The following is a 26,389-nucleotide window of genomic DNA, read 5'->3' as shown; positions in this document are numbered from 1 at the left end:
TTTTAATAAAAAAATAACAATTTCAATATAAGGGAAAAACAACACAATTATTTAACATTAATCTTAAACTGGGGATCTTCTACCTCCGCTTAGTTTTTCAGTTTACAAAGTCCGTCATCTAAATAGGGATTAGACATAGCGCCAGCGCAACTTGCTTTTAAAGGGAATGAGAGCTGAGACTCTGATTGGTTTACTGCACGTTACGCCCAAAATACTCCCATTACAATAGGACCTACCCTTTTCGACCATGCGCTAGGCGCAAAAATTTTTTTTCCCGTTGTTAAATTAGCAAAAGTGGATTCGGACACGCCCATTTAGACGTTGCGATGTGCGCTTTAGACAATGCGCTTAGATCGTTATAATAGAGCCCTATGTGTAGTTAATTATTTAAGTTTGTAAACAAATTTGCTGTCTTTATAATAATCACAATTACTATTTTTAGGACAGAATAAATGTTTCTTTATAAAAACAAATACGGATATACATTTTAGAACTTTACATTTCACTAAAATGGGGTCCTTGCCATCAAAAAGTTTGAAAACCCCTGATTTAATACACAACATGCATGCAATTTCAATTTAGTTATTCCTTAGTTATTACTGATCTGTACTATTAAATTTTTTTTTTAACTTTAAGACCATACTACACAACTTTATCTGCCGGCTGTACACACAGACTGAGCACAACTGAAATAGATCTGGTCCAACTGGGCACAATCAGTCAGATTCATGACCAAATTACATTCATAATCGACCTGATTTTCATGTCCCTTGCTTCACTTTCTTCAAAACTTCAAAAGTGCAGAAATGTGAAATACATCCTCAGATACTGCCTGGGTTTAGTTATGAGCGATTGTTATGCTGATGAGAGGTAAGGGGTGAACAGAGAGCAAGCTGTTATTGTGAAACTGCTCTCACATCAAAATGAGTCTCAATGTGTTATTCACCTTTGATTTGAACATATGAACATTATTCAGCTCGAGTTTTGTCAGGTCAGTTTTACAGTATATGGCAAATTACGGCTTCTTTCATTTCTACTTTACCCTTATGACGATTCAGGGTTTCCCGCAACACATTTCAGTTCAGGGTAAGCTTGGAAACCTTACCGCCTTAACTAGGTCGTCCAAAAAAAAAAAAAAAAAAAAAAAAATCGCTCCACAAAAGGGCGTCAAGTGCATCTCCGAGAATAGCGCGTACGCGCATCACACCGCGAGCGAGGACACGCGCCACACGGCCGAAATGAGAAAGACGTGGTCCGGACCGTCACTGTCTGGAGGATAACTAGCCAGTTAATAAAACATCTCGGAGAATAGCGCGGACGCGCTTCACACCGCGAAATGAGCGCACCAAATGGCCGAAATGAGATAAGACGTGGTCCGTCATGTCTGGAGGATAGCCACGCGTGTCCGTGATAACTGTAAGTGGACTTATGTTTTGGAGTTATTATGTTGGCTTTGAAAAAGCCAACATACTGTTATTGCTTTTAAACTTATATTTAGTGGTGCTTGCATTTATGCAAAGCATCACTATTACTATTGCTCAGGGATATTATTATTATTATTATTATTATTATGTTGGCTTGACAAAGCCAACATACTGTTCTTCGATCTAAGCTTATTATTAGTGGTGCTTGCATTTATGCAAAGCATCACTATTACTATTGCTCAGGGATATTATTATTATTATTATTATTAGTGGTGCTTGCATTTATGCAAGGCATCACTATTACTATTCCTCAGGGATATTATTAGTGGTGCTTGCATTTATGCAAAGCATCACTATTACTATTGCTCAGGGATATTATTATTATTATTAGTGGTGCTTGCATTTATGCAAGGCATCACTATTACTATTGCTCAGGGATATTATTATTATTATTATTATTATTATTCTTATGTCTGCACGTTTTTTCGGCGCGTAACTCGTCCCGCACGGTTTGCCGTAGTCCCATGAAAGAGGGCTCAAATCGACCGGTTTATTGAAGAGATGGTGGCTATGACTTTTATAAGCGGTCGGGTGCAGAATTTCCGAAAGGGGGGCGAAAAACCACCCGAAAAATCCCATTGACTTAACATTGCGCCCAACTTTGACGGGTCATAGCTCCGCTCGAGGATTTTGTAGAAACATGTGGGTTACAACATTTGAAGAGGGTGGTAGGCTCTGTAAGAACATGGATAACAATGGGGTGTAAGTTGTACCCCTGGGGTGTAAGAGGTGCCCAAAAATGCCCAATGAAAAGTCAATGGGGCAAAATCCCATAGACTTACCATTGCAAAAATTTTGACGGGTCATAGGTACGAGTGAGGATTTTGTAGAAACATGTGGGTTACTAAATTTGAAGAGGGTGGTAGGCTATGTAAGAACATACATGACATTGGGGTTTAAGTTGTACCCCTGGGGTGTAAGAGGCACCCGAAAATTCCCATTGAGGAAACATGCCCATATAAGGGAATAAAACAGTTCCAGATGGGATATCTTTGCTTTACAGTGTCGTAGAGATAAGTGGGTGGGCTCATTTCACTCAGGCATCCAATCAGTCTCTCAGGATCATCCCAGAGCTATTAAGCCACGCCCCTAGCAACCACTTTTGGGCACCCTAGCAACATCTTCCATAGACTGCCATTATAAAATGCCCAGATGGATATCTTTGCACCACAGTGTCATAGAGACATGGGGGTGGGCTCATTTTACTCAGGCATCCAATCAGTCTCTCAGGATCCTTACATAGGTATTAAGCCACGCCCCTAGCAACCACTTTTGAGAACCCTAGCAACATAAAATTCAAACAGTTATATCTCGGCATCCGAACATCGTAGAGACATGGGGGTTGGACCATTTGACTCGTGACTTAGAGTGTAATCATTATGGGATGCCAATTTTTTCCCTAGCAACCAAATACAGTACCCTAGCAACAGAGTAAACAAAGCCTTATATCTCCGCATCAGAACATCGTAGAGACACGGGGTTTGGACCGTTTGACTTGTGACTCGGAGTGTAATCATTATGGGATGCCAATTTTTTCCCTAGCAACCAAATACATTACCCTAGCAACAGAGTAAACAAAGCCTTATATCTCCGCATCAGAACATCGTAGAGACACGGGGGTTGGACCGTTTCACTTGTGACTCGGAGTGTAATCATTATGGGATGCCGATTTTTTCCCTAGCAACCAAATACAGTACCCTAGTAACAGAGTAAACAAAGCCTTATATCTCCGCATCAGAACATCGTAGAGACACGGGGGTTGGACCGTTTGACTCGTGACTCGGAGGTTAATCACTAGTGGATGCCAATTTTTTCCCTAGCAACCAAATACAGTACCCTAGCAACAGAGTAAACAAAGCCTTATATCTCCGCATCAGAACATCGTAGAGACACGGGGGTTGGACCGTTTTACTTGTGACTCGGAGTGTAATCATTATGGGATGCCAATTTTTTCCCTAGCAACCAAATACATTACCCTAGCAACAGAGTAAACAAAGCCTTATATCTCCGCATCAGAACATCGTAGAGACACGGGGGTTGGACCGTTTGACTCGTGACTCGGAGGGTAATCACTAGTGGATGCCATTTTTTTCCCTAGCAACCAAATACAGTACCCTAGCAACAGAGTAAACAAAGCCATATATATCTCCGCATCAGAACATCGTAGAGACACGGGGGTTGGACCGTTTGACTTGTGACTCGGCGGGTAATCACTAGTGGATGCCAATTTTTTCCCTAGCAACCAAATACAGTACCCTAGCAACAGAGTAAACAAAGCCTTATATCTCCGCATCAGAACATTGTACAGACACGGGGGTTGGACCGTTTGACTCGTGACTCGGAGGGTAATCACTAGTGGATGTCAATTTTTTCCCTAGCAACCAAATACAGTACCCTAGCAACCAGATAAACATAGCCTTATATCTCAGCATCAGAACATCGTAGAGGCAAGGGAGTTGGATCGTTTTACTTTTGGCTTGGAGTATAATCATATATGTTACCCAGAAATTTGCCACGGCAAGCACCACTCACATTTTCTTCAGGAAATGTACCTATCTAGTTATTATTATTATTATTATTCTTATGTCTGCACGTTTTTTCGGCGCGTAACTCGTCCCGCACGGTTTGCCGTAGTCCCATGAAAGAGGGCTCAAATCGACCGGTTTATTGAAGAGATGGTGGCTATGACTTTTATAAGCGGTCGGGTGCAGAATTTCCGAAAGGGGGGCGAAAAACCACCCGAAAAATCCCATTGACTTAACATTGCGCCCAACTTTGACGAGTCATAGCTCCGCTCGAGGATTTTGTAGAAACATGTGGGTTACAACATTTGAAGAGGGTGGTAGGCTCTGTAAGAACATGGATCACAATGGGGTGTAAGTTGTACCCCTGGGGTGTAAGAGGTGCCCAAAAATGCCCAATGAAAAGTCAATGGGGCAAAATCCCATAGACTTACCATTGCAAACATTTTGACGGGTCATAGGTCCGAGTGAGGATTTCATAGAAACATGTGGGTTACTAAATTTGAAGAGGGTGCTAGACTCTGTCAGGACGTCCCCCACAAGGGGGTGTAAGGTTACCCTAGCAACCATTTTGGGCACCCTAGCAACCTATCCCATAGACTGCCATTATAAAATGCCTAGATGGATATCTTTGCATCACAGTGTCACAGAGACATGGGGGTGGGCTCATTTTACTCAGGCATCCAATCAGTCTCTCAGGATCCTTAAATACGTACTAAGCCACGCCCCTAGCAACCACTTTTGAGCACCCTAGCAACATAAAATTCAAACAGTTATATCTCGGCATCAGAACATCGTAGAGACACGGGGGTTGGACCGTTTTACTTGTGACTAGGGGTGTAACAATTGGGCACATCAATGGCCACTCCCAAGCCACGCCCCTAGCAACCAAATTTGAGCACCCTAGCAACAGAGTAAACAAAGCCTTATATCTCCGCATCAGAACATCGTAGAGACACGGGGGTTGGACCGTTTGACTCGTGACTCGAAGGGTAATCATTATGGGATGCCAATTTTTTCCCTAGCAACCAAATACAGTACCCTAGCAACAGAGTAAACAAAGCCTTATATCTCCGCATCAGAACATCGTAGAGACACGGGGGTTGGACCGTTTGACTCGTGACTCGGAGGGTAATCACTATGGGATGTCAAAATTTTCCCTAGCAACCAAATACAGTACCCTAGCAACAGAGTAAACAAAGCCTTATATCTCCGCATCAGAACATCGTAGAGACATGGGGGTTGGACCGTTTGACTCATGACTCAGAGTGTAATCATTATGGGATGCCAATTTTTCCCTAGCAACCAAATATAGTACCCTAGCAACAGAGTAAACAAAGCCTTATATCTCCGCATCAGAACATCGTAGAGACACGGGGGTTGGACCGTTTGACTCATGACTCAGAGTGTAACCATTATGGGATGCCAATTTTTTCCCTAGCAACCAAATACAGTACCCTAGCAACAGAGTAAACAAAGCCTTATGTCTACGCATCAGAACATCGTAAAGACACGGGGGTTGGACCATTTGACTCGTGACTCGGAGTGTAATCATTATGGGATGCCAATTTTTTCCCTAGCAACCAAATACAGTACCCTAGCAACAGAGTAAACAAAGCCTTATATCTCCGCATCAGAACATCGTAGAGACACGGGGGTTGGACCGTTTAACTCCTGACTCGGCATGTAATCACTAGTGGATGCCAATTTTTTCCATAGCAACCAACTACAGTACCCTAGCAACAGAGTAAACAAAGCCTTATATCTCCGCATCAGAACATCGTAGAGACACGGGGGTTGGACCGTTTTACTTTTGGCTTGGAGTATAATCATATATTGTCCCCAGAATTTTGCAACGGCAAGCACCACTCACATTTTCTTCAGGAAATGTACCTATCTAGTTATTATTATTATTAGTGGTGCTTGCATTTATGCAAGGCATCACTATTACTATTCCTCAGGGATATTATTATTATATTTTATTCTTACATCTGCACGTTTTTTCGGCACCTAACTCGTCCCGCACGGTTTGTCGTAGACCCATGAAAGAGGGCTCAAATCGACCGGCTTATTGAGGAGAGGTGTGCTATGACTTTTATAAGGGATCGGGTGCAGGATTTCCGAAAGGGGGGCGAAAAACCACCCGAAAAATCCCATTGACTTAACATTACGCCCAACTTTGACCAGTCATAGCTCCGCTCGAGGATTTTGTAGAAACATGTGGGTTACAACATTTGAAGAGGGTGGTAGACTCTGTAAGAACATACATCACATTGGGGTGTAAGTTGTACCCCTGGGGTGTAAGAGGCGCCCAAAAGTGCCCCAATGAAAAGTCAATGGGGGAAAATCCCATAGACTTAACATTGCAAAAACTTTGACGGGTCATAGGTACAAGCGAGGATTTTGTAAAAACATGTGGGTTACATTATTTGAAGAGGGTGGTAGACTCTGTAAGAACATGGATCACAATGGGGTGTAAGTTGTACCCCTGGGGTGTAAGAGGCACCCGAATTTTCCCATTGAGGAAACATGCCCATATAAGGGAATAAAAAAGTTCCAGATGGGATATCTTTGCTTTACAATGTCGTAAAGACAAGGGGGTGGGCTCATTTTACTCAGACATCCAATCAGTCTATCAGGATATTCCTAAAGCTTTTAAGCCACGCCCCTAGCAACCACTTTTGAGCACCCTAGCAACATAAAATTCAAACAGTTATATCTCTGCAGCAGAACATCGTAGAGACACGGGGTTTGGACCGTTTGACTAGTGACTCAGAGTGTAATCATTATGGGATGCCAATTTTTTCCCTAGCAACCAAATACAGTACCCTAGCAACAGAGTAAACAAAGCCTTATATCTCCGCATCAGAACATCGTAGAGACACGGGGGTTGGACCGTTTGACTCGTGACTCAGAGTGTAATCATTATGGGATGCCAATTTTTTCCCTAGCAACCAAATACAGTACCCTAGCAACAGAGTAAACAAAGCCTTATATCTCCGCATCAGAACATCGTAGAGAAACGGGGGTTGGACCGTTTGACTCGTGACTCAGAGTGTAATCATTATGGGATGCCAATTTTTTCCCTAGCAACCAAATACAGTACCCTAGCAACAGAGTAAACAAAGCCTTATATCTCCGCATCAGAACATCGTAGAGAAAGGGGGGTTGGACCGTTTGACTCGTGACTCAGAGTGTAATCATTATGGGATGCCAATTTTTTCCCTAGCAACCAAATACAGTACCCTAGCAACAGAGTAAACAAAGCCTTATATCTCCGCATCAGAACATCGTAGAGACACGGGGGTTGGACCGTTTGACTCGTGACTCGGAGTGTAATCATTATGGGATGTCATTTTTTTCCCTAGCAACCAAATACAGTACCCTAGCAACAGAGTAAACAAAGCCTTATATCTCCGCATCAGAACATCGTACAGACACGGGGGTTGGACCGTTTGACTCGTGACTCGGAGTGAAATCATTATGGGATGCAATTTTTTTCCCTAGCAACCAAATACAGTACCCTAGCAACAGAGTAAACAAAGCCTTATATCTCCGCATCAGAACATCGTAGAGACACGGGGGTTGGACCGTTTGACTCGTGACTCAGAGTGTAATCATTATGGGATCCCAATTTTTTCCCTAGCAACCAAATACAGTACCCTAGCAACAGAGTAAACAAAGCCTTATATCTCCGCATCAGAACATCGTAGAGACACGGGGGTTGGACCGTTTGACTCGTAACTCAGAGTGTAATCATTATGGGATGCCATTTTTTTCCCTAGCAACCAAATACAGTACCCTAGCAACAGAGTAAACAAAGCCTTATATCTCCGCATCAGAACATCGTTGAGACACGGGGGTTGGACCGTTTGACTCGTGACTCGGAGTGTAATCATTATGGGATGCCATTTTTTCCCCTAGCAACCAAATACAGTACCCTAGCAACAGAGTAAATAAAGCCTTATATCTCCGCATCAGAACATGGTAGAGACACGGGGGTTGGACCGTTTGACTCGTGACTCGGAGTGTAATCATTATTGGATGCCAATTTTTTCCCTAGCAACCAAATACAGTACCCTAGCAACAGAGTAAACAAAGCCTTTTATCTCCGCATCAGAATATCGTAGAGACACGGGGGTTGGACCGTTTGACTCGTGACTTAGAGTATAATCATATATTGTTCCCTGAAATTTGCCACGGCAAGCACCACTTCACATTTTCTTCAGGAAATGTACCTATCTAGTTAGTGGTGCTTGCATTTATGCAAAGCATCACTATTATTATTGCTCAGGGATATTATTAGTGGTGCTTGCATTTATGCAAAGCATCACTATTACTATTGCTCAGGGATATTATTATTATTATTATTATTATTATTATTATTCTTATGTCTGCACGTTTTTTCGGCGCGTAACTCGTCCCGCACGGTTTGCCGTAGTCCCATGAAAGAGGGCTCAAATCGACCGGTTTATTGAAGAGATGGTGGCTATGACTTTTATAAGGGATCGGGTGCAGAATTTCCGAAAGGGGGGCGAAAAACCACCCGAAAAATCCCATTGACTTAACATTGCGCCCAACTTTGACGGGTCATAGCTCCGCTCGAGGATTTTGTAGAAACATGTGGGTTACAACATTTGAAGAGGGTGGTAGGCTCTGTAAGAACATGGATCACAATGGGGTGTAAGTTGTACCCCTGGGGTGTAAGAGGTGCCCAAAAATGCCCAATGAAAAGTCAATGGGGGAAAATCCCATAGACTTAACATTGCAAAAATTTTGACGGGTCATAGGTACGAGTGAGGATTTCGTAGAAACATGTGGGTCACAACATTTGAAGAGGGTGCTAGACTCTTTCAGGACGTCCCCCACAATGGGGTGTAAGGTTACCCTAGCAACCATTTTGGGCACCCTAGCAACCTATCCCATAGACTGCCATTATAAAATGCCCAGATGGATATCTTTGCACCACAGTGTCATAGAGACATGGGGGTGGGCTCATTTTACTCAGGCATCCAATCAGTCTCTCAGGATCCTTACATAGGTATTAAGCCACGCCCCTAGCAACCACTTTTGAGCACCCTAGCAACATAAAATTCAAACAGTTATATCTCGGCATCAGAACATCGTAGAGACACAGGGGTTGGACCGTTTGACTCGTGACTTGGAGGGTAATCATTATGGGATGCCAATTTTTTCCCTAGCAACCAAATACAGTACCCTAGCAACAGAGTAAACAAAGCCTTATATCTCCGCATCAGAACATCGTAGAGACACGGGGGTTGGACCGTTTGACTTGTGACTCGGAGTGTAATCATTATGGGATGCCATTTTTTTCCATAGCAACCAAATACAGTACCCTAGCAACAGAGTAAACAAAGCCTTATATCTCCGCATCAGAACATCGTAGAGACACTTGGGTTCGACCGTTTGACTCGTGACTCGGAGGGTAATCATTATGGGATGCCATTTTTTTCCCTAGCAACCAAATACAGTACCCTAGCAACAGAGTAAACAAAGCCTTATATCTCCGCATCAGAACATCGTAGAGACACGGGGGTTGGACCGTTTGACTTGTGACTCGGAGGGTAATCATTATGGGATGCCATTTTTTTCCCTAGCAACCAAATACAGTACCCTAGCAACAGAGTAAACAAAGCCTTATATCTCCGCATCAGAACATCGTAGAGACACGGGGGTTGGACCGTTTGACTTGTGACTCGGAGGGTAATCACTAGTGGATGCCAATTTTTTCCCTAGCAACCAAATACAGTACCCTAGCAACAGAGTAAACAAAGCCTTATATCTCCGCATCAGAACATCGTAGAGTCACGGGTGTTTGACCTTTTGACTCGTGTCTCTTAGTGTAATCACTAGTGGATGCCATTTTTCCCCTAGCAACCAAATACAGTACCCTAGCAACAGAGTAAACAAATCCTTATATCTACGCGTCAGAACATCGTAGAGAGACGGGGGGTGGACCGTTTGACTCGTGACTCTGAGTGTAATCACTATGGGATGCCAATTTTTTCCCTAGCAACCAAATACAGTACCCTAGCAACAGAGTAAACAAAGCCTTATATCTCCGCATCAGAACATCGTAGAGACACGGGGGTTGGACCGTTTGACTCGTGACTCTGAGTGTAATCATTATGGGATGCCAATATTTTCCCTAGCAACCAAATACAGTACCCTAGCAACAGAGTAAACAAAGCCTTATATCTCCGCATCAGAACATCGTAGAGACACGGGGGTTGGACCGTTTGACTCGTGACTCAGAGTGTAATCACTAGTGGATTCCAATATTTTCCCTAGCAACCAAATACAGTACCCTAGCAACAGAGTAAACAAAGCCTTATATCTCCGCATCAGAACATTGTAGAGACATGGGGGTTGGACCTTTTGACTCGTGACTCAGAGTGTAATCACTAGTGGATGCCAATTTTCTCCCTAGCAACCAAATACAGTACCCTAGCAACAGAGTAAACAAAGCCTTATATCTCCGCATCAGAACATTGTAGAGACACAGGGGTTGGACTATTTTACTCGTGACTTAGAGTATAATCATATATTGTTCCCCGAAATTTGCCACGGCAAGCACCACTCACATTTTCTTCAGGAAATGTACCTATCTAGTTATTATAATTATTATTATATTTTATTCTTACATCTGCACACTTTTTCGGCACCTAACTAGTCCCGCACGGTTTGTCGTAGACCCATGAAAGAGGCCTCAAATCAACGGGCTTATTAAGGACACGACTGCTATGACTTTTATAAGCGATCGGGTGCAGGATTTCCAAAAGGGGGGCGAAAAACCACCCGAAAAATCCCATTGACTTAACATTGAGCCCAACTTTGACGAGTCATAGCTCCGCTCGAGGATTTTGTAGAAACATGTAGGTTACAACATTTGGAGAGGGTGGTAGACTCTGTAAGAACATATATCACATTGGGGTGTAAGTTGTACCCCTGGGGTGTAAGAGGCGCCCAAAAGTGCCCCAATGAAAAGTCAATGGGGGAAAATCCCATAGACTTAACATTGCAAATACTTTGACGGGTCATAGGTCCGAGCGAGGATTTCATAGAAACATGTGGGTTACTACATTTGAAAAGGGTGCTAGACTCTGTCAGGACGTCCCCCACAATGGGGTGTAAGGTTACCCTAGCAACCATTTTGGGCACCCTAGCAACCTATCCCATAGACTGCCATTATAAAATGCCTAGATGGATATCTTTGCACCACAGTGTCACAGAGACATGGGGGTGGGCTCATTTTACTCAGGCATCCAATCACTCTCTCAGGATCCTTAAATACTTACTAAGCCACGCCCCTAGCAACCACTTTTGAGCACCCTAGCAACATAAAATTCAAACAATTATATCTCGGCATCAGAACATCGTAGAGACACGGGGGTTGGACCGTTTTACTTGTGACTAGGGGTGTAACAATTGGGCACATCAATGGCCACTCCCAAGCCACGCCCCTAGCAACCAAATTTGAGAACCCTAGCAACCGAATAAACAAAGCCTTATATCTCCGCATCAGAACATCGTAGAGACACGGGGTTTGGACCGTTTGACTCGTGACTTGGAGGGTAATCACTAGTGGATGCCATTTTTTTCCCTAGCAACCAAATACAGTACCCTAGCAACAGAGTAAACAAAGCCTTATATCTCCGCATCAGAACATCGTAGAGACACGGGGGTTGGACCGTTTGACTCGTGACTTGGAGGGTAATCACTAGTGGATGCCATTTTTTCCCCTAGCGACCAAATACAGTACCCTAGCAACAGAGTAAACAAAGCCTTATATCTCCGCATCAGAACATCGTAGAGACACGGGGGTTGGACCGTTTGACTCGTGACTCGGAGGGTAATCACTAGTGGATGCCATTTTTTCCCTAGTAACCAAATACAGTACCCTAGCAACAGAGTAAACAAAGCCTTATATCTCTGCATCAGAACATCGTAGAGACACGGGGGTTGGACCGTTTGACTCGTGACTCAGAGGGTAATCACTAATGGATGCAATTTTTTCCCTAGCAACCAAATACAGTACCCTAGCAACAGAGTAAACAAAGCCTTATATCTCCGCATCAGAACATCGTAGAGACACAGGGGTTGGACCGTTTGACTCGTGACCCGGAGGGTAATCACTAGTGGATGGCAATTTTTTCCCTAGCAACCGAATACAGTACCCTAGCAACAGAGTAAACAAAGGCTTATATCTACGCATCTGAACATCGTAGAGACACGGGGGTTGGACCGTTGGACTCGTGACTTGGAGGGTAATCACTAATGGATTCCAATTTTTTCCCTAGCAACCAAATACAGTACCCTAGCAACAGAGTAAACAAAGGCTTATATCTACGCATCAGAACATCATAGAGACACGGGGGTTGGACCGTTTGACTTGTGACTTGAAGTGTAATCACCAGTGGATGCCATTTTTTCCCTAGCAACCAAATATAGTACCCTAGCAACAGAGTAAACAAAGCCTTATATCTCCGCATCAGAACATCATGGAGACACGGGGATTGGACCGTTTGACTGGTGACTCGGAATGTACTCACCAGTGGATTCCAATTTTCCCCCTAGCAACCAAATACAGTACCCTAGCAACAGAGTAAACAAAGCCTTATATCTCCGCATCAGAACATGGTAGAGACACGGGGGTTGGACCATTTGACTTGTGACTCGGCATGTAATCACTAGTGGATGCCAATTTTCCCCCTAGCAACCAAATACAGTACCCTAGCAACCGAATAAACAAAGCCTTATATCTCCGCATCAGAACATCGTAGAGACACAGGGGTTGGACCATTTTACTTGTGACTCGGCATGTAAACACTAGTGGATGCCAATTTTTTCCCTAGCAACCAAATACAGTACCCTAGCAACAGAGTAAACAAAACCTTACATCTCCGCATCAGAACATCGTAGAGACACGGGAGTCGGATCGTTTTACTTTAGGCTTGGAGTATAATCATATATGGTCCCCCGGATTTTGCCACGGCAAGCACCACTCACATTTTCTTCAGGAAATGTACCTATCTAGTTATTATGTTGGCTTGACAAAGCCAACATACTGTTCTTCGATCTAAGCTTATTATTATTATTATTATTATTCTTCTGGTCCACACTTTTTCTCACAGTAACTCCTCCTAGAGCTTTCAAGCTACACCCACAAAACTTTACAAAACTTTTAAGACTGGTACGTAGATTGGTGCTATGACTTTTCTAACTGATGGGACCTACCGAATTCCTAAACGGGGCGCTCAAACACCCCAAATTTTCCATTGACTTAACATTGCGACAAACTTTGACGGGTCATAGCTGCAAACGAGAAATTTGTAGAAACTTGTGGGTTATCACAGTTGAAGAGGCTGGCAGGCTCTGTAAGAACATACATCACATTGGGGTGTAAGTTTCACCCCTGGGGTGTAAGAGGCACCCAAATTTCCCCATTGACTTATAATGGGGCAGGAAACATGCCCATATAAGGGAATAAAAGCGTCCCAGATGGAAAATCTTTACTTTAGGGTGTCGTAGAGATATGTGGGTGGGCTCATTTTACTCAGGCATCCAATCAGTCTCTCTGGATCGTCCCATAGCTATTAAGCCACGCCCCTAGCAACCATTTGTGTGCACCCTAGCAACATCTCCCATAGACTGCCATTATAAAATGCCCAGATGGATATCTTTGCAGCACAGTGTCACAGAGACATGGGGGTGGGCTCATTTTACTCAGGCATCCAATAAGTCTCTAAGGATTTTATTGAGGTATTAAGCCACGCCCCTAGCAACCAAATATGAGCACCCTAGCAACATAATAAACAAAGCCTTATATCTCTGGATCCAAACCTCATAGAGACATGGGGGTTGGGTCTTTTGGTCATGTTAGCTTCATGCTAGCTTCATGCTAAGTCATACTAGCTTCATGCTAGTTTCATGCTAGCTTTATGCTAATTTCATAATAAATCTTGCTAACTTCATGCTTATTCATGTTAGCATCATGTTAGCTTCATGCTAATTCATGTTAGCATCATGCTAGCTTCATGCTAATTCATGTTAGCATCATGCTAGCTTCATGCTTATTCATGTTAGCATCATGATAGCTTCATGCTAATTCATGTTAGCATCATGCTAGCTTCATGCTAATTCATGTTAGCATCATGCTAGCTTCATGTTAATTGATGTTAACATCATGTTAATTCATGTTAGCATCATGTTAGCTTCATGCTAATTCATGTTAGCATCATGCTAGCTTCATGCTTATTCATGTTAGCTTCATGCTAACTTCATGCTAACTTCATGCTAATTCATGTTAGCATCATGCTAACTTCATGCTAATTCATGTTAGCATCATGCTAGTTTCATGCTAATTCATGTTTGCATCATGCTAGCTTCATGCTAATTCATTTTAGCATCATGCTAACTTCATGCTAACTTAATGCTAATTCATGTTAGCATCATGCTAACTTAATGCTAATTCATATTAGCATCATGCTAGCTTCATGCTAATTCATGTTAGCATCATGCTAGCTTCATGCTAACTTCATTCTAATTCATGTTAGCATCATGTTAGCTTCATGCTAATTCATGTTAGCATCATGCTAGCTTAATGCTAACTCATGTTAGCATCATGCTAGTTTCATGCTAATTCATGTTAGCATCATGCTAGCTTCATGCTAATTCATGTTAGCATCATGCTAGCTTCATGTTAATTCATGTTAGCATCATGCTAGCCTCATGCTAAATTATGTTAGCATCATGCTAGCTTCATGCTAATTCATGTTAGCATCATGCTAGCTTCATGCTAATCATACTAACTTGATGCTAGCTTCATGCTAATCATGTTAGCTTCCTGCTAGCTTCAGGCTAATCATGCTAGCTTCATGCTAAATCAGGCTAGCTTAATACTTAAACATACTAACAGCCAGATAGCCTACTAACCTAAACTTCTGTCAAACCGTTTTAAACGTTCAGGCCAGGCTTTGTCAAGCCAACATAAAGTTTGTCAACAAACTTTTCTATCTAGTTATTATTATTATTCTTATGTCTGCACGTTTTTTCGGCGCGTAACTCGTCCCGCACGGTTTGCCGTAGTCCCATGAAAGAGGGCTCAAATCGACCGGTTTATTGAAGAGATGGTGGCTATGACTTTTATAAGCGGTCGGGTGCAGAATTTCCGAAAGGGGGGCGAAAAACCACCCGAAAAATCCCATTGACTTAACATTGCGCCCAACTTTGACGGGTCATAGCTCCGCTCGAGGATTTTGTAGAAACATGTGGGTTACAACATTTGAAGAGGGTGGTAGGCTCTGTAAGAACATGGATAACAATGGGGTGTAAGTTGTACCCCTGGGGTGTAAGAGGTGCCCAAAAATGCCCAATGAAAAGTCAATGGGGCAAAATCCCATAGACTTACCATTGCAAAAATTTTGACGGGTCATAGGTACGAGTGAGGATTTTGTAGAAACATGTGGGTTACTAAATTTAAAGAGGGTGGTAGGCTATGTAAGAACATACATGACATTGGGGTTTAAGTTGTACCCCTGGGGTGTAAGAGGCACCCGAAAATTCCCATTGAGGAAACATGCCCATATAAGGGAATAAAACAGTTCCAGATGGGATATCTTTGCTTTACAGTGTCGTAGAGATAAGTGGGTGGGCTCATTTCACTCAGGCATCCAATCAGTCTCTCAGGATCATCCCAGAGCTATTAAGCCACGCCCCTAGCAACCACTTTTGGGCACCCTAGCAACATCTTCCATAGACTGCCATTATAAAATGCCCAGATGGATATCTTTGCACCACAGTGTCATAGAGACATGGGGGTGGGCTCATTTTACTCAGGCATCCAATCAGTCTCTCAGGATCCTTACATAGGTATTAAGCCACGCCCCTAGCAACCACTTTTGAGAACCCTAGCAACATAAAATTCAAACAGTTATATCTCGGCATCCGAACATCGTAGAGACACGGGGGTTGGACCATTTGACTCGTGACTTAGAGTGTAATCATTATGGGATGCCAATTTTTTCCCTAGCAACCAAATACAGTACCCTAGCAACAGAGTAAACAAAGCCTTATATCTCCGCATCAGAACATCGTAGAGACACAGGGTTTGGACCGTTTGACTTGTGACTCGGAGTGTAATCATTATGGGATGCCAATTTTTTCCCTAGCAACCAAATACATTACCCTAGCAACAGAGTAAACAAAGCCTTATATCTCCGCATCAGAACATCGTAGAGACACGGGGGTTGGACCGTTTGACTTGTGACTCGGAGTGTAATCATTATGGGATGCCGATTTTTTCCCTAGCAACCAAATACAGTACCCTAGCAACAGAGTAAACAAAGCCTTATATCTCCGCATCAGAACATCGTAGAGACACGGGGGTTGGACCGTTTTACTTGTGACTCGGAGTGTAATCATATATGTTACCCAGAATTTTGCCACGGCAAGCACCACTCACATTTTCTTCAGGAAATGTACCTATCTAGTTTCTTATTATTATTCTTCTTAGCACCCCAAAATTTCTGACACTAACTCGTCCTAGAGCTTTCAAGCTACATGCACCAAATTTTCAACGGACCTTAAGACTGGTCTGACTTAGTGTGCTATATCTTTTCTAACTGATGGGACCTTCCGAATTCCTAAACGGGGCGCTCAAACACCCCAAAACTCCCATTTACTTAACATGGAGACAAACTTTGACGGGTCATAGCTGTGAGTGAGAAACTTGTAGAAACTTGTGGCTTACCACATTTAAGGAGGCTGACAGCCTCTGTAAGAACATACATCAAAATGGGGTGTATGCTGTACCCCTGGGGTGTAAGAGGCCCCCAAAATTTCCCATTGACTTATAATGGGGCAGGAAACATGCCCATATAAGGGAATAAAAGCGTCCCAGATGGAATATCTTCACTTTAGAGTGTCGTAGAGACATGGGGGTGGGTTCATTTTACTCAGTCATCCAATTAGTCTCTTAGGATCGCCCCAGAGCTATTAAGCCACGCCCCTAGCAACAATTTTGGGTACCCTAGCAACATCTCCCATAGACTACCATTATGAAAAGCCCAGATGGATATCTTTAGACCAGAGTGTCATAGAAACATAGGGGTGGGCTCATTTTACTCAGGCATCCAATCAGTCTTAATAGGATTCTTATTAAGGCATTAAGCCACGCCCCTAGCAACCAAATAAGAGCACCCTAGCAACATAATAAACAAAGCCTTATATCTCTGGATCTGAACATCATAGAGACATGGGGGTTGGGTCTTTGGGTCATGTTAGCTTCATGCTAGCTTCATGCTAAGTCATACTAGCATCATGCTAGTTTCATGCTAGCTTTATGCTAATTTCATAAAATATCTTGCTAACTTCATGTTTACTTCATGCTAATCATGCTAGCCTCATGCTAATCATGCTAGCATCATGCTAATCATGCTAGCTTCACGTTAAATCATGCTAGCTTCATGCTAACCTCATGTTTGCTTCATGCTAATCATGCTAGCTTCATGCTTGCTTCATGCTTATCATGCTAGCATCATGCTAGCTTCATGCTAATCATGCTAGCTTCATGCTAATCATGCTAACTTCATGCTAGCTTCATGCTAGCTTCTAGCTTCATGCTAATCATGCTAACATCATGCTAGCTTAATGCTAATCATGCTAGCAGCATGCTAGCTTCATGCTAATCACGCTATCATCATGCTAGCTTCATGCTAATCACGCTATCATCATGCTAGCTTCATGCTAGCTTCATGCTAGCTTCATGCTAGCTTCATGCTAATCATGCTAGCTTCATGCTAACATCATGCTAGCTTCATGCTAATCATGCTAACATCATGTTAGCTTCATGCTAATCATGCTAGCATCATGCTAGCTTCATGCTAATCATGCTAGCATCATGCTAGCTTCATGCTAATCATGTTAGCTTCATGCTAATCATGCTAACATCATGTTAGCTTCATGCTAATCATGTTAGCTTCATGCTAGCTTCATGCTAATCATGCTAGCTTCATGCTAGCTTCATGCTAATCATGCTAGCATCATGTTAGCTTCATGTTAGCTTCATGCTAATCATGCTAACATCATGCTAGCTTCATGCTAATCATGCTAGCATCATGCTAGCTTCATGCTAATCATGCTAGCATCATGCTAGCTTCATGCTAATCATGCTAGCATCATGCTAGCTTCATGCTAATCATGCTAGCATCATGCTAGCATCATGCTAGCTTCATGCTAATCATGCTAGCATCATGCTAGCTTCATGCTAATCATGCTAGCATCATGCTAGATTCATGCTAATCATGCTAGCATCATGCTAGATTCATGCTAATCATGCTAACATCATGCTAATCATGCTAGCATCATGCTAGCTTCATGTTAATCATGCTAACATCATGCTAATCATGCTAGCATCATGCTAGCTTCATGCTAATCATGCTAGCATCATGCTAGCTTCATGCTAATCATGCTAGCATCATGCTAGCTTCATGCTAATCATGCTAGCATCATGCTAGCTTCATGCTAATCATGCTAGCATCATGCTAGCTTCATGCTAATCATGCTAGCATCATGCTAGCTTCATGCTAATCATGCTAGCTTCATGCTAATCATGCTAACATCATGCTAGCTTCATGCTAATCATGCTAGCTTCACGTTAATCATGCTAACTTTATGCTAACTTCATGCTAGCTTCATGCTAGCATCATGCTAGCTTCATGCTAATCATGCTAGCATCATGCTAGCTTCATGCTAATCATGCTAACATCATGCTAGCTTCATGCTAATCATGCTAGCTTCATGTTTATCATGTTAGCATCATGTTAAATTATGTTAAATCATGCTACCTTCATGCTAACTTCATGCTAGCTTCATGCTAATCATGCGAGCATCATGCTAGCTTAATGCTAATCATGCTAGCATAATGCTAGCTTCATGCTAATCATGCTAGCATCATGCTAGCTTCATGCTAATCATGTTAGCTTCATGCTAGCTTCATGATTATCATGTTAGCATCATGCTAAACCATGTTAAATCATGCTACCTTCATACTTAAACACACTAACAGCCAGATAGCCTACTAAACTAAACTTCTGTCAAACCGTTTTAAACGTTCAGGCTACGCTTTTTCAAGCCAACATAAAGTTTGTCTTCAAACTTTAATATCTAGTTTAAGCATGTTATTGTATTAGTCTATAGTTCTTGCATTTTTTTTAAAGTAAGTTAGCTGGTGATTTTGTTGTTTGAGCAACTAGCTAGGTTTCACGTGCCTGTTGATTAGATATAATTGTTGAGCGCTCTTGCTCACGTTATTTATGTGCATTATTTACATGCTACAGTAGTTACACTCCTTTAAGATAATGTAATTAATAGTGGGAAATCATCAGTTTTTACGCTATCTATCATCGTTCGCCAGACGTTCTACAACATCTGCTTTAGTTTGTGTTTATTAACCCTTTAGTTTCACTTCACCACGCAGCTATTCCCGTTAGAGGTAAAAACATTTAATTCATTAATAACCTAGGATGTGTTCATTTTTTGTCATAGTTTCTTCAAAATTAGGTTTTGAGTGTTAAATCAAAATATTTTAATTTTCATCATGACGCATACGCCCGTTTGATTGCCACGCCCTCGGCCCCAAACCACCTTTACTAACACATTTTCTGCGGGAAGTCCTGCGATTATTACAACTGGATGCAATCACAAGTAAAAAAAAACTCCACTCAGTTTAAAGACCAAAGTCAATTTTTTTTATTCCTATTTTATGTTACATGACAATTATAATTGACAATTATAATAAATGACTTTAAATTCTACACTGTTAGTAAAAAGATCAAAATATTTACCTCAGCAGTCACTGGGGCTGTACCCTTTCAAAAAGTACAGCTTTGCAGCTAAAGAGTTCGTATTAGTAGTACCTAAGAGGTACATTACATATTGGTATCTCAAAGGAACATATTAGTACCAAATAAGGACCTTTTAAAGGGTACTGCCCCAGTGACAGCCGGGTTACATATTTTCACCATTTTTCTAACAGGGTACAAGAGTTAATATAAGCAAAGGACAGCAAATGTGAGGATGAGAGAGGAGGCTTCACTCAAGATATATAACAGAGAATGGAAAAGGATGATGTGACTGACCGTTTTCGAGGGGGCAGCAAGGGTCTCCATTTCCTCATGGGTTACCCACACATTACCCGACGGCTATGTGGGCATCCCCAGAGATTACAGCAAATCCAACAGGAAGGGCAAGCAGTGTTAAAGAAGAAGAGCAGCAGCACTGTAAGCAAATTAGCAAGACCCGCCCACTGAGACACAAACACAAACTGAAGACAAAACACATAGATCAGATACTGCTGCTGCAGGGGAAAAATGCATTGCAGCATGCAAAATGAGCGATGCCTTGTTGCAGTTAGTGCAATGACTGTTGAGAAATTAAATTTTATTATAAACAATTACATTTTAAGTTTGTCATTCTGGGTCTCTAATACAGTATTTTTCAACCAGGTTTTTCAAACAGAAATCATCCCAAACATATGCTGTTGGTTGAGCCAGTGTTGCGTTTTTGGGCATGAGTTCACATAAAGTAACGTCTCTGTGAGTAGCTTAGTGTTGTTTGTGCATTTTAAAGTGCGACTAAAATTACTTTATAAGCTGCCGTTTGTGTGGCTGCTGGGATGTGCACATCTCACCCCTTCAAAGTGTGATTACACGATATCACAGCTCAGCTGTCGCATTAAAGGCAAAATGCAATTACTATGACGACAAAAAAATCTGAAATCTGCAGAGGGGGTTCACAATAGGCAGTAAGGATGTGACACTAGTGGGGTGCACTAACACTCGAACCAATTGAATATTGCAGTGGGTGGGGCTACCTAAACGAACATAGCAGAAAACTAAACGAGTGACCCGTGGCTTGTTGCGGCTGGTTGGATCAACTTTTAACACACATTCATTGAGTCTGGTTAGGTCATGGTGTAGCGAGGGCTTGATGAGTTTTTAGGTTTCTGATTTGTGATGAATGTGTACATTTCCAGCATGCATGCTAATGGAAAGAACCGACAGTAATGCTATTGTGTGAGTGTGGGGGGTACTCACGGTTCGAGACGTAGGTGGAGCAGAGGGGCTGGTGAGCGAGACCATCTCCTGAATGGCCAGGCGTAGTTTGAGACGGTGCAGTGGGTTACTGATGCCAATCTCTCGCTGGATCTCAGTATCCGAAAGGGCCGACATAATAGCACCGCTTTTAACATTGGCACGACATGCTGCCACGTACCACGCTGGCATTCCCAGCCACAGCTAAGAACGGAAATACATTATATATACACATCACATTGAATATTAATACAAACAAAAATGTACATGAAAGAGATGCTCCACGTATACAAAGTGCAATTAAATATTGCAAGTTTTACCACTAGGTGGTGCCATTGCCATAGGTCAAATGATGTCCTGAAGTTTTAAAGGTGAACTAAAAATGGTAAAAATATTAAACATTGTTCTCCCTAAACATTCCCTCCGGGGACACTGGCCTTCCCAAACATACTCCATTGGTTCTTCCACGGACACTGTGTTGAATGCTCTATTTAAAGCAATGATTAAAATATGCATATTAATCGGACAGCTGCCGGTGTGTGTACATTCATAGAAAATAATATGTTTGATTTTTAGATACTTAACACTTCTTGCCCAGCACGCGACCCCATTTTAAAGTACGGCCTCATGCACAGTATAATAAATGGAAATCATGTGCTGTGTCAACATAGCATTGACCTTTGCTGCTATTAAAGAGGTCTGGCGTTTCCTTCACCAAACAATACAGTAACTGTGTCATTATGGGCCAAAAATGAAAGAAATAATTCCCAACTTGGATCCAATTTCCAGAGTGTGCAGTACTCTGTGCAAAAAAGAGAAACATCCTATGAAGTGTTTTGTGACACCTCATTGTCCTGGCTTTATCTTCAATTCTCCTTTGCCAGCTTCATAAGAAATACCAATTGTTGGGCAGCCCAAGCACCCTACTGTAACAACCATATATAGCAATATATTGTATATGTTGGGATATCTCAATCTAGCTATATCTCAGCACAGCAACAAAGCAGAGATATTCTGTTGACTATTGCAGTTTAATGAGACCTTTTAGTGGGCTTAAATGGCACTATTCACATTTTCTTCAGAAAGCGCCCATCCGGATATATTACTGTACTGTATATACGAGTGTCCTTGGCCAAATTGTAGCCAGCATAATATATATACAACTTAAGGAGCAAGCAAATGCCTCTGCCTACTAGTATCTGCTATAACCAAATATAACCTACTGGATTACCAGCATCGGCCCCTCATCAAATCAGGTGGGACTATAAAGCAAATACACTATATAGACAAAAGTATTGGGATTAGGATTAAGTAGTCAAACCTGTTCATCAGAATGGGGCATCACAATACTTTTGTCTATGCAGATTTATCTTATGTGTAAGCTTTGTAACTCTGATACATTTCTCTTAAATGTTTTGAAGCTCAATTGTTTTGTCGCCAGCAAGTGCCGCCCACCTCCAACCACGCAACAACTGTAGGGCCGTCCCACTGAGCAAAGGGTAATCCTTTTCTCCTGGCTTCTTCCAACAACTCGTGCCTAGAGAGAGAAAGAAAGACAGAGAAAGGGCGAGACAGAGACAGTCGAGTAAGTAGCAAAACAGAATCGGCAGCCCTTAGAGATAATCAACTGAATAGAGAAAGAAAGAAAAAACATATAAAGATAGAAAGTAAGATGCGTTATCTGTCTCTGCCGGGTTTCTTGCACTTTATTGGCTACTATCTGTAACATTTAACTCGGTGTGCGAAAGTTTCTTATTTAATAACTCAGTTGGCATGTTGCATTACAAATGCATGTCTCTTTTCATGTAAATATGCAATTCCAAAAGCAATAAACTGCTCTGTTTGCATTTAAAGGAATAGTCCATTTTCTTAAAAGAAAAATCCAGACAACTCACTCACCACCATGTCATCCAAAACGTTGATGTCTTTCTTTGTTCAATCGAGAAGAAATTATGTTTTTTGAGGAAAACATTGCAGGATTTTTCTCATTTTAATGGACTTTAATAGAGCCCAACATTCAATACCCAACTCAACACGCAACAGCTTCCTCAACGGAGCCTCAAAGGACACCAAACGATCCCAAACGAGGCACAAGTGTCCTATCCAGCGAAACGACTGTCACTCCCGACAAGAAAAACAAAAAATATGCACTTTTAAACCACAACCTCTCGTCCAGATCCGGTCCAGCATGACCTAACGCAAATGCGTAGTGACGTAGGGAGGTCACGTGTTACATATATGAAACGCACATTTGCGGACCATTGTATACAATAAACTGACACAAAGACATTAATTAGTATCATTTCACATACAACAACGTAGGAACGGTCCTCTCTCTCAACACTTGTAAACACTGGGGCGGAGTTTCGCATTCGTCCTCTGTGACCTCTTGACGTATTGCGTGGGGTCACGCTGGCGCATCACGACCGGCCATTGACGAGAAGTTGTGGTTTAAAAGTGCATATTTTTTATATTTCTTGTTAAAAATGTCAGTCGTTTTGCTAGATAAGACCCTTATGCCTCTTTGGGACTGTTTATAGTCCTTTGAAACTCCGTTGAAAAAAACTGTTAAGTGTTGAGTTAAGTATTAAATGCTGGGCCCTACTAAAGTCCACCAAAATGAGAAAAATCCTGCAACGCCCTCCTCAAAAAACACAACTCCTTCTCGACCGAACAAAGAAAGACATCAACATTTTGGGTGACATGGTGGTGAGTGGATTGTCTGGATTTTTCTTTTAAGAAAATGGACTAGTCCTTTAAGAATCAAAGACACGGTTGAGGTTGGACAAAACTTTGGGTTAAGAAAATCCTGCTGGGACGTAAGCTAACTGAAACTTCCCGTGTCTCAGATAAAGATATGGTGACATTTCCTTGCTGTGAACTGATCCTCACCTTCAAATCAAACACGAAAGCTGTGACTTATCAAGGAAGAGCAGAGACACATTTTGCTTTTAATCTCTTCCTGTGTTTTTCTTGATAAATATTTGTGCTTTAAAGGGATAGCTCGCCCAAAAATAAAAATTCTGTCATTATTTACTGACTCTCATGTTGTTCCAAACTGGTATAAATTTCTTTGTTTTGATGAATAGAAATGAAGATAAATATCCAAACAGATATGGGGCACCATTGACTGCCATAGTAGGACATAGTATGGAAGTAAATGGTGCCCCAGAACTGCTTGGTTACAAAAAACATTTCAAAACACCTTTATTTGTATTCAGCAGAACAAAGAAATGTATACAGGTTTTGGTGAACTATCCCTTTAAGACAAAGCTGCTGTCATAAACTCTGTTCAATCTCAATCACATGCATGTTCTCCGCATGGAAATATGTCTAGATTCTTTTAAGGTCGCCTCTTGTTATTTTGTAACTATCCTTCTTCACAATGTGTCCTCAAGGATCCAACATTAACCAGTCATAAAATAGGTATAACTTCATATTTTGTCAACCTTTTTTGTAATTCTAAAGGCAGTCAGAAAATAAAGTAAAGGTGAGTATTATATGGTAGATGGATACTGCAGAGACAGTTGGGATGTTCCTCACCCAGTGAGCAGTCTAAAGTAAGGACACTTGAATGATGTGTTTGGTTTTGAACACATTTAACACATGCTGTAGTGAGTGATTATGATTCTGTTTGCACAGACTCACGAAACTGCTTATGTAACCACTGATATTTATAATCCACCAAAATGTTGCCAATACTGGTGCTGGAGCATTGACTATATGCCCACTTCATTTTTCCGGTACAGCTAATGCCAAGTTCACACTACAGGATGTTAAGCTCGATTTGCAAGTCCTTGAGCTCGCCAACAGTTTGGGCTGTGATCAGCACTCGCCAATCTTTTAGTGTAAACTAGTCATCGACGCATCAAGCCGGTGCCAAACAAATATCTAGCCAATGAGAGCAAGGCATGTGCCCATGTATTCATTCTTTCACCCATATTCTTCAAGGGATTTCAGAGCAGATTATCGTGCAAATAGTTTGCAGCGCTAATTTGTGACCCTGGACCACAAAACCAGTCATAAGTCGCACGATTTTATTTGTAAAAAAAATAAAAAAATACAGCATGGGTCAAAATTATCGCTTTTCTTTTATGCCAAAAATCATTAGGATATTATGTAAGGATCATGTTCCATAAAGATATTGTACATTTTTCTACTGTAAACTTTATTTTTGTAAGTGGATGCTTGAAAATCGCAAACAAAATTGGCCAAAAACTCGCCTACTGCCCTTTGGGGACTTCCCATTCAAGTTTGGTTTTTATCATGGGCGAGGCTAGCCCCTTTTTAGGGGTGCTTCAGCACCCCTAAAAAGGAGCTCAGCACCCCTAAAACTTGGGGCAAGAAATTTAATTATTCTAAAATGTTCGTTCGTCTTTGACCAGGTTAAATAATGTCCAAAACATACTCCGTAGTTTGTGGTTTAAAATATATAATAAGGTAGAAAATGAAAACCTCCCCGCTTAGCAAATGGTGTCATCCTCTTCTACTTCTCTGTACCTGCATCGCTTAGCCCGTCCGTCATTCAGCGTGAAACACACGCAGAGTGAGAATCAGATACTGTTGTGATGCAACTTTTTTGTTCAAATCTTACAAAATGTTTACGTTATGTTTATAATGAGCGAGTACATCACGAATCAATCTTTCAAGTCGTGTTTTTGTCTTATAATGAATCACCATGGTACACGTATAATAAGTGTTTATTTTCGGATTATTTAAGTCCGGCGGGTACCCGCGCGCTGCGGAGTAGCACAGTACCTGGGTGACTCGTCCATAGACTTAAACGGAGAGAAGTAGCGCCGGTTACAATGTTCTTCCGCAAGACGCATGCAGTGCGTCTCAGTGGGTATATACATATCTATGGTTGCATACGTGTGTCTCCGTTGTTAAAGTTTATTGTATGATTTATCGTTAATTTGAGACTTATTTTAACAATCGGGAGTCATGTAAACATGACATCACGGGCGTCTTTTCTGGTCAGTCGTCATGAAAACATGGCGTTTGGAACAGAGTGAAAACAAACTACATATTACTGTATACCACCAGTAGGCTACCGGTAAGTTTTGTGTGAAATCACTAACTGTCTGACTATCAAACTAGACAATAAATATTTTTTTAGTTTGTCACATGTAGACTAATATGAAGGTGATAACGTCTTTAACCCTTAGTGCAGGAGTCACAAGTGTTTTGTTTTAGACATATAGTAAAGGTAATGGTTCAATTAAAGGACTGTTAAAAGAAAAGCTGCAAATTAACAAACTATTAATAA

At 41.7% G+C, this 26,389-nt stretch overlaps 1 protein-coding gene across 9 annotated transcripts in view; it reads right to left on the bottom strand.

Annotated features, from left to right (window-relative positions):
* Positions 1-26,389, bottom strand: part of ppfia2 (PTPRF interacting protein alpha 2) — a 237,113-nt gene that overhangs the window by 28,050 nt on the left and 182,674 nt on the right. For 7 of the 9 annotated variants that reach the window (XM_055189829.2, XM_055189832.2, XM_055189831.2 and 4 more), the window contains 3 exons: positions 22,576-22,657; positions 21,124-21,324; positions 20,167-20,229 (listed from right to left, as the gene is read on the bottom strand). In XM_055189829.2, coding sequence (XP_055045804.2) covers positions 20,167-20,229; positions 21,124-21,324; positions 22,576-22,657 — 346 coding nt within the window. Of the gene's footprint in view, positions 1-20,166; positions 20,352-21,123; positions 21,325-22,575; positions 22,658-26,389 lie in introns of all 9 variants that reach the window. The other 2 variants (XR_008639925.2, XM_055189833.2) reach the window with 2 other exon arrangements.

Source organism: Misgurnus anguillicaudatus, chromosome 1 (assembly GCF_027580225.2).
Source record: "Misgurnus anguillicaudatus chromosome 1, ASM2758022v2, whole genome shotgun sequence".
In the NCBI taxonomy this organism is placed as follows: domain Eukaryota; kingdom Metazoa; phylum Chordata; class Actinopteri; order Cypriniformes; family Cobitidae; genus Misgurnus; species Misgurnus anguillicaudatus.
This window is presented reverse-complemented; position numbering and strand designations above follow the sequence as displayed.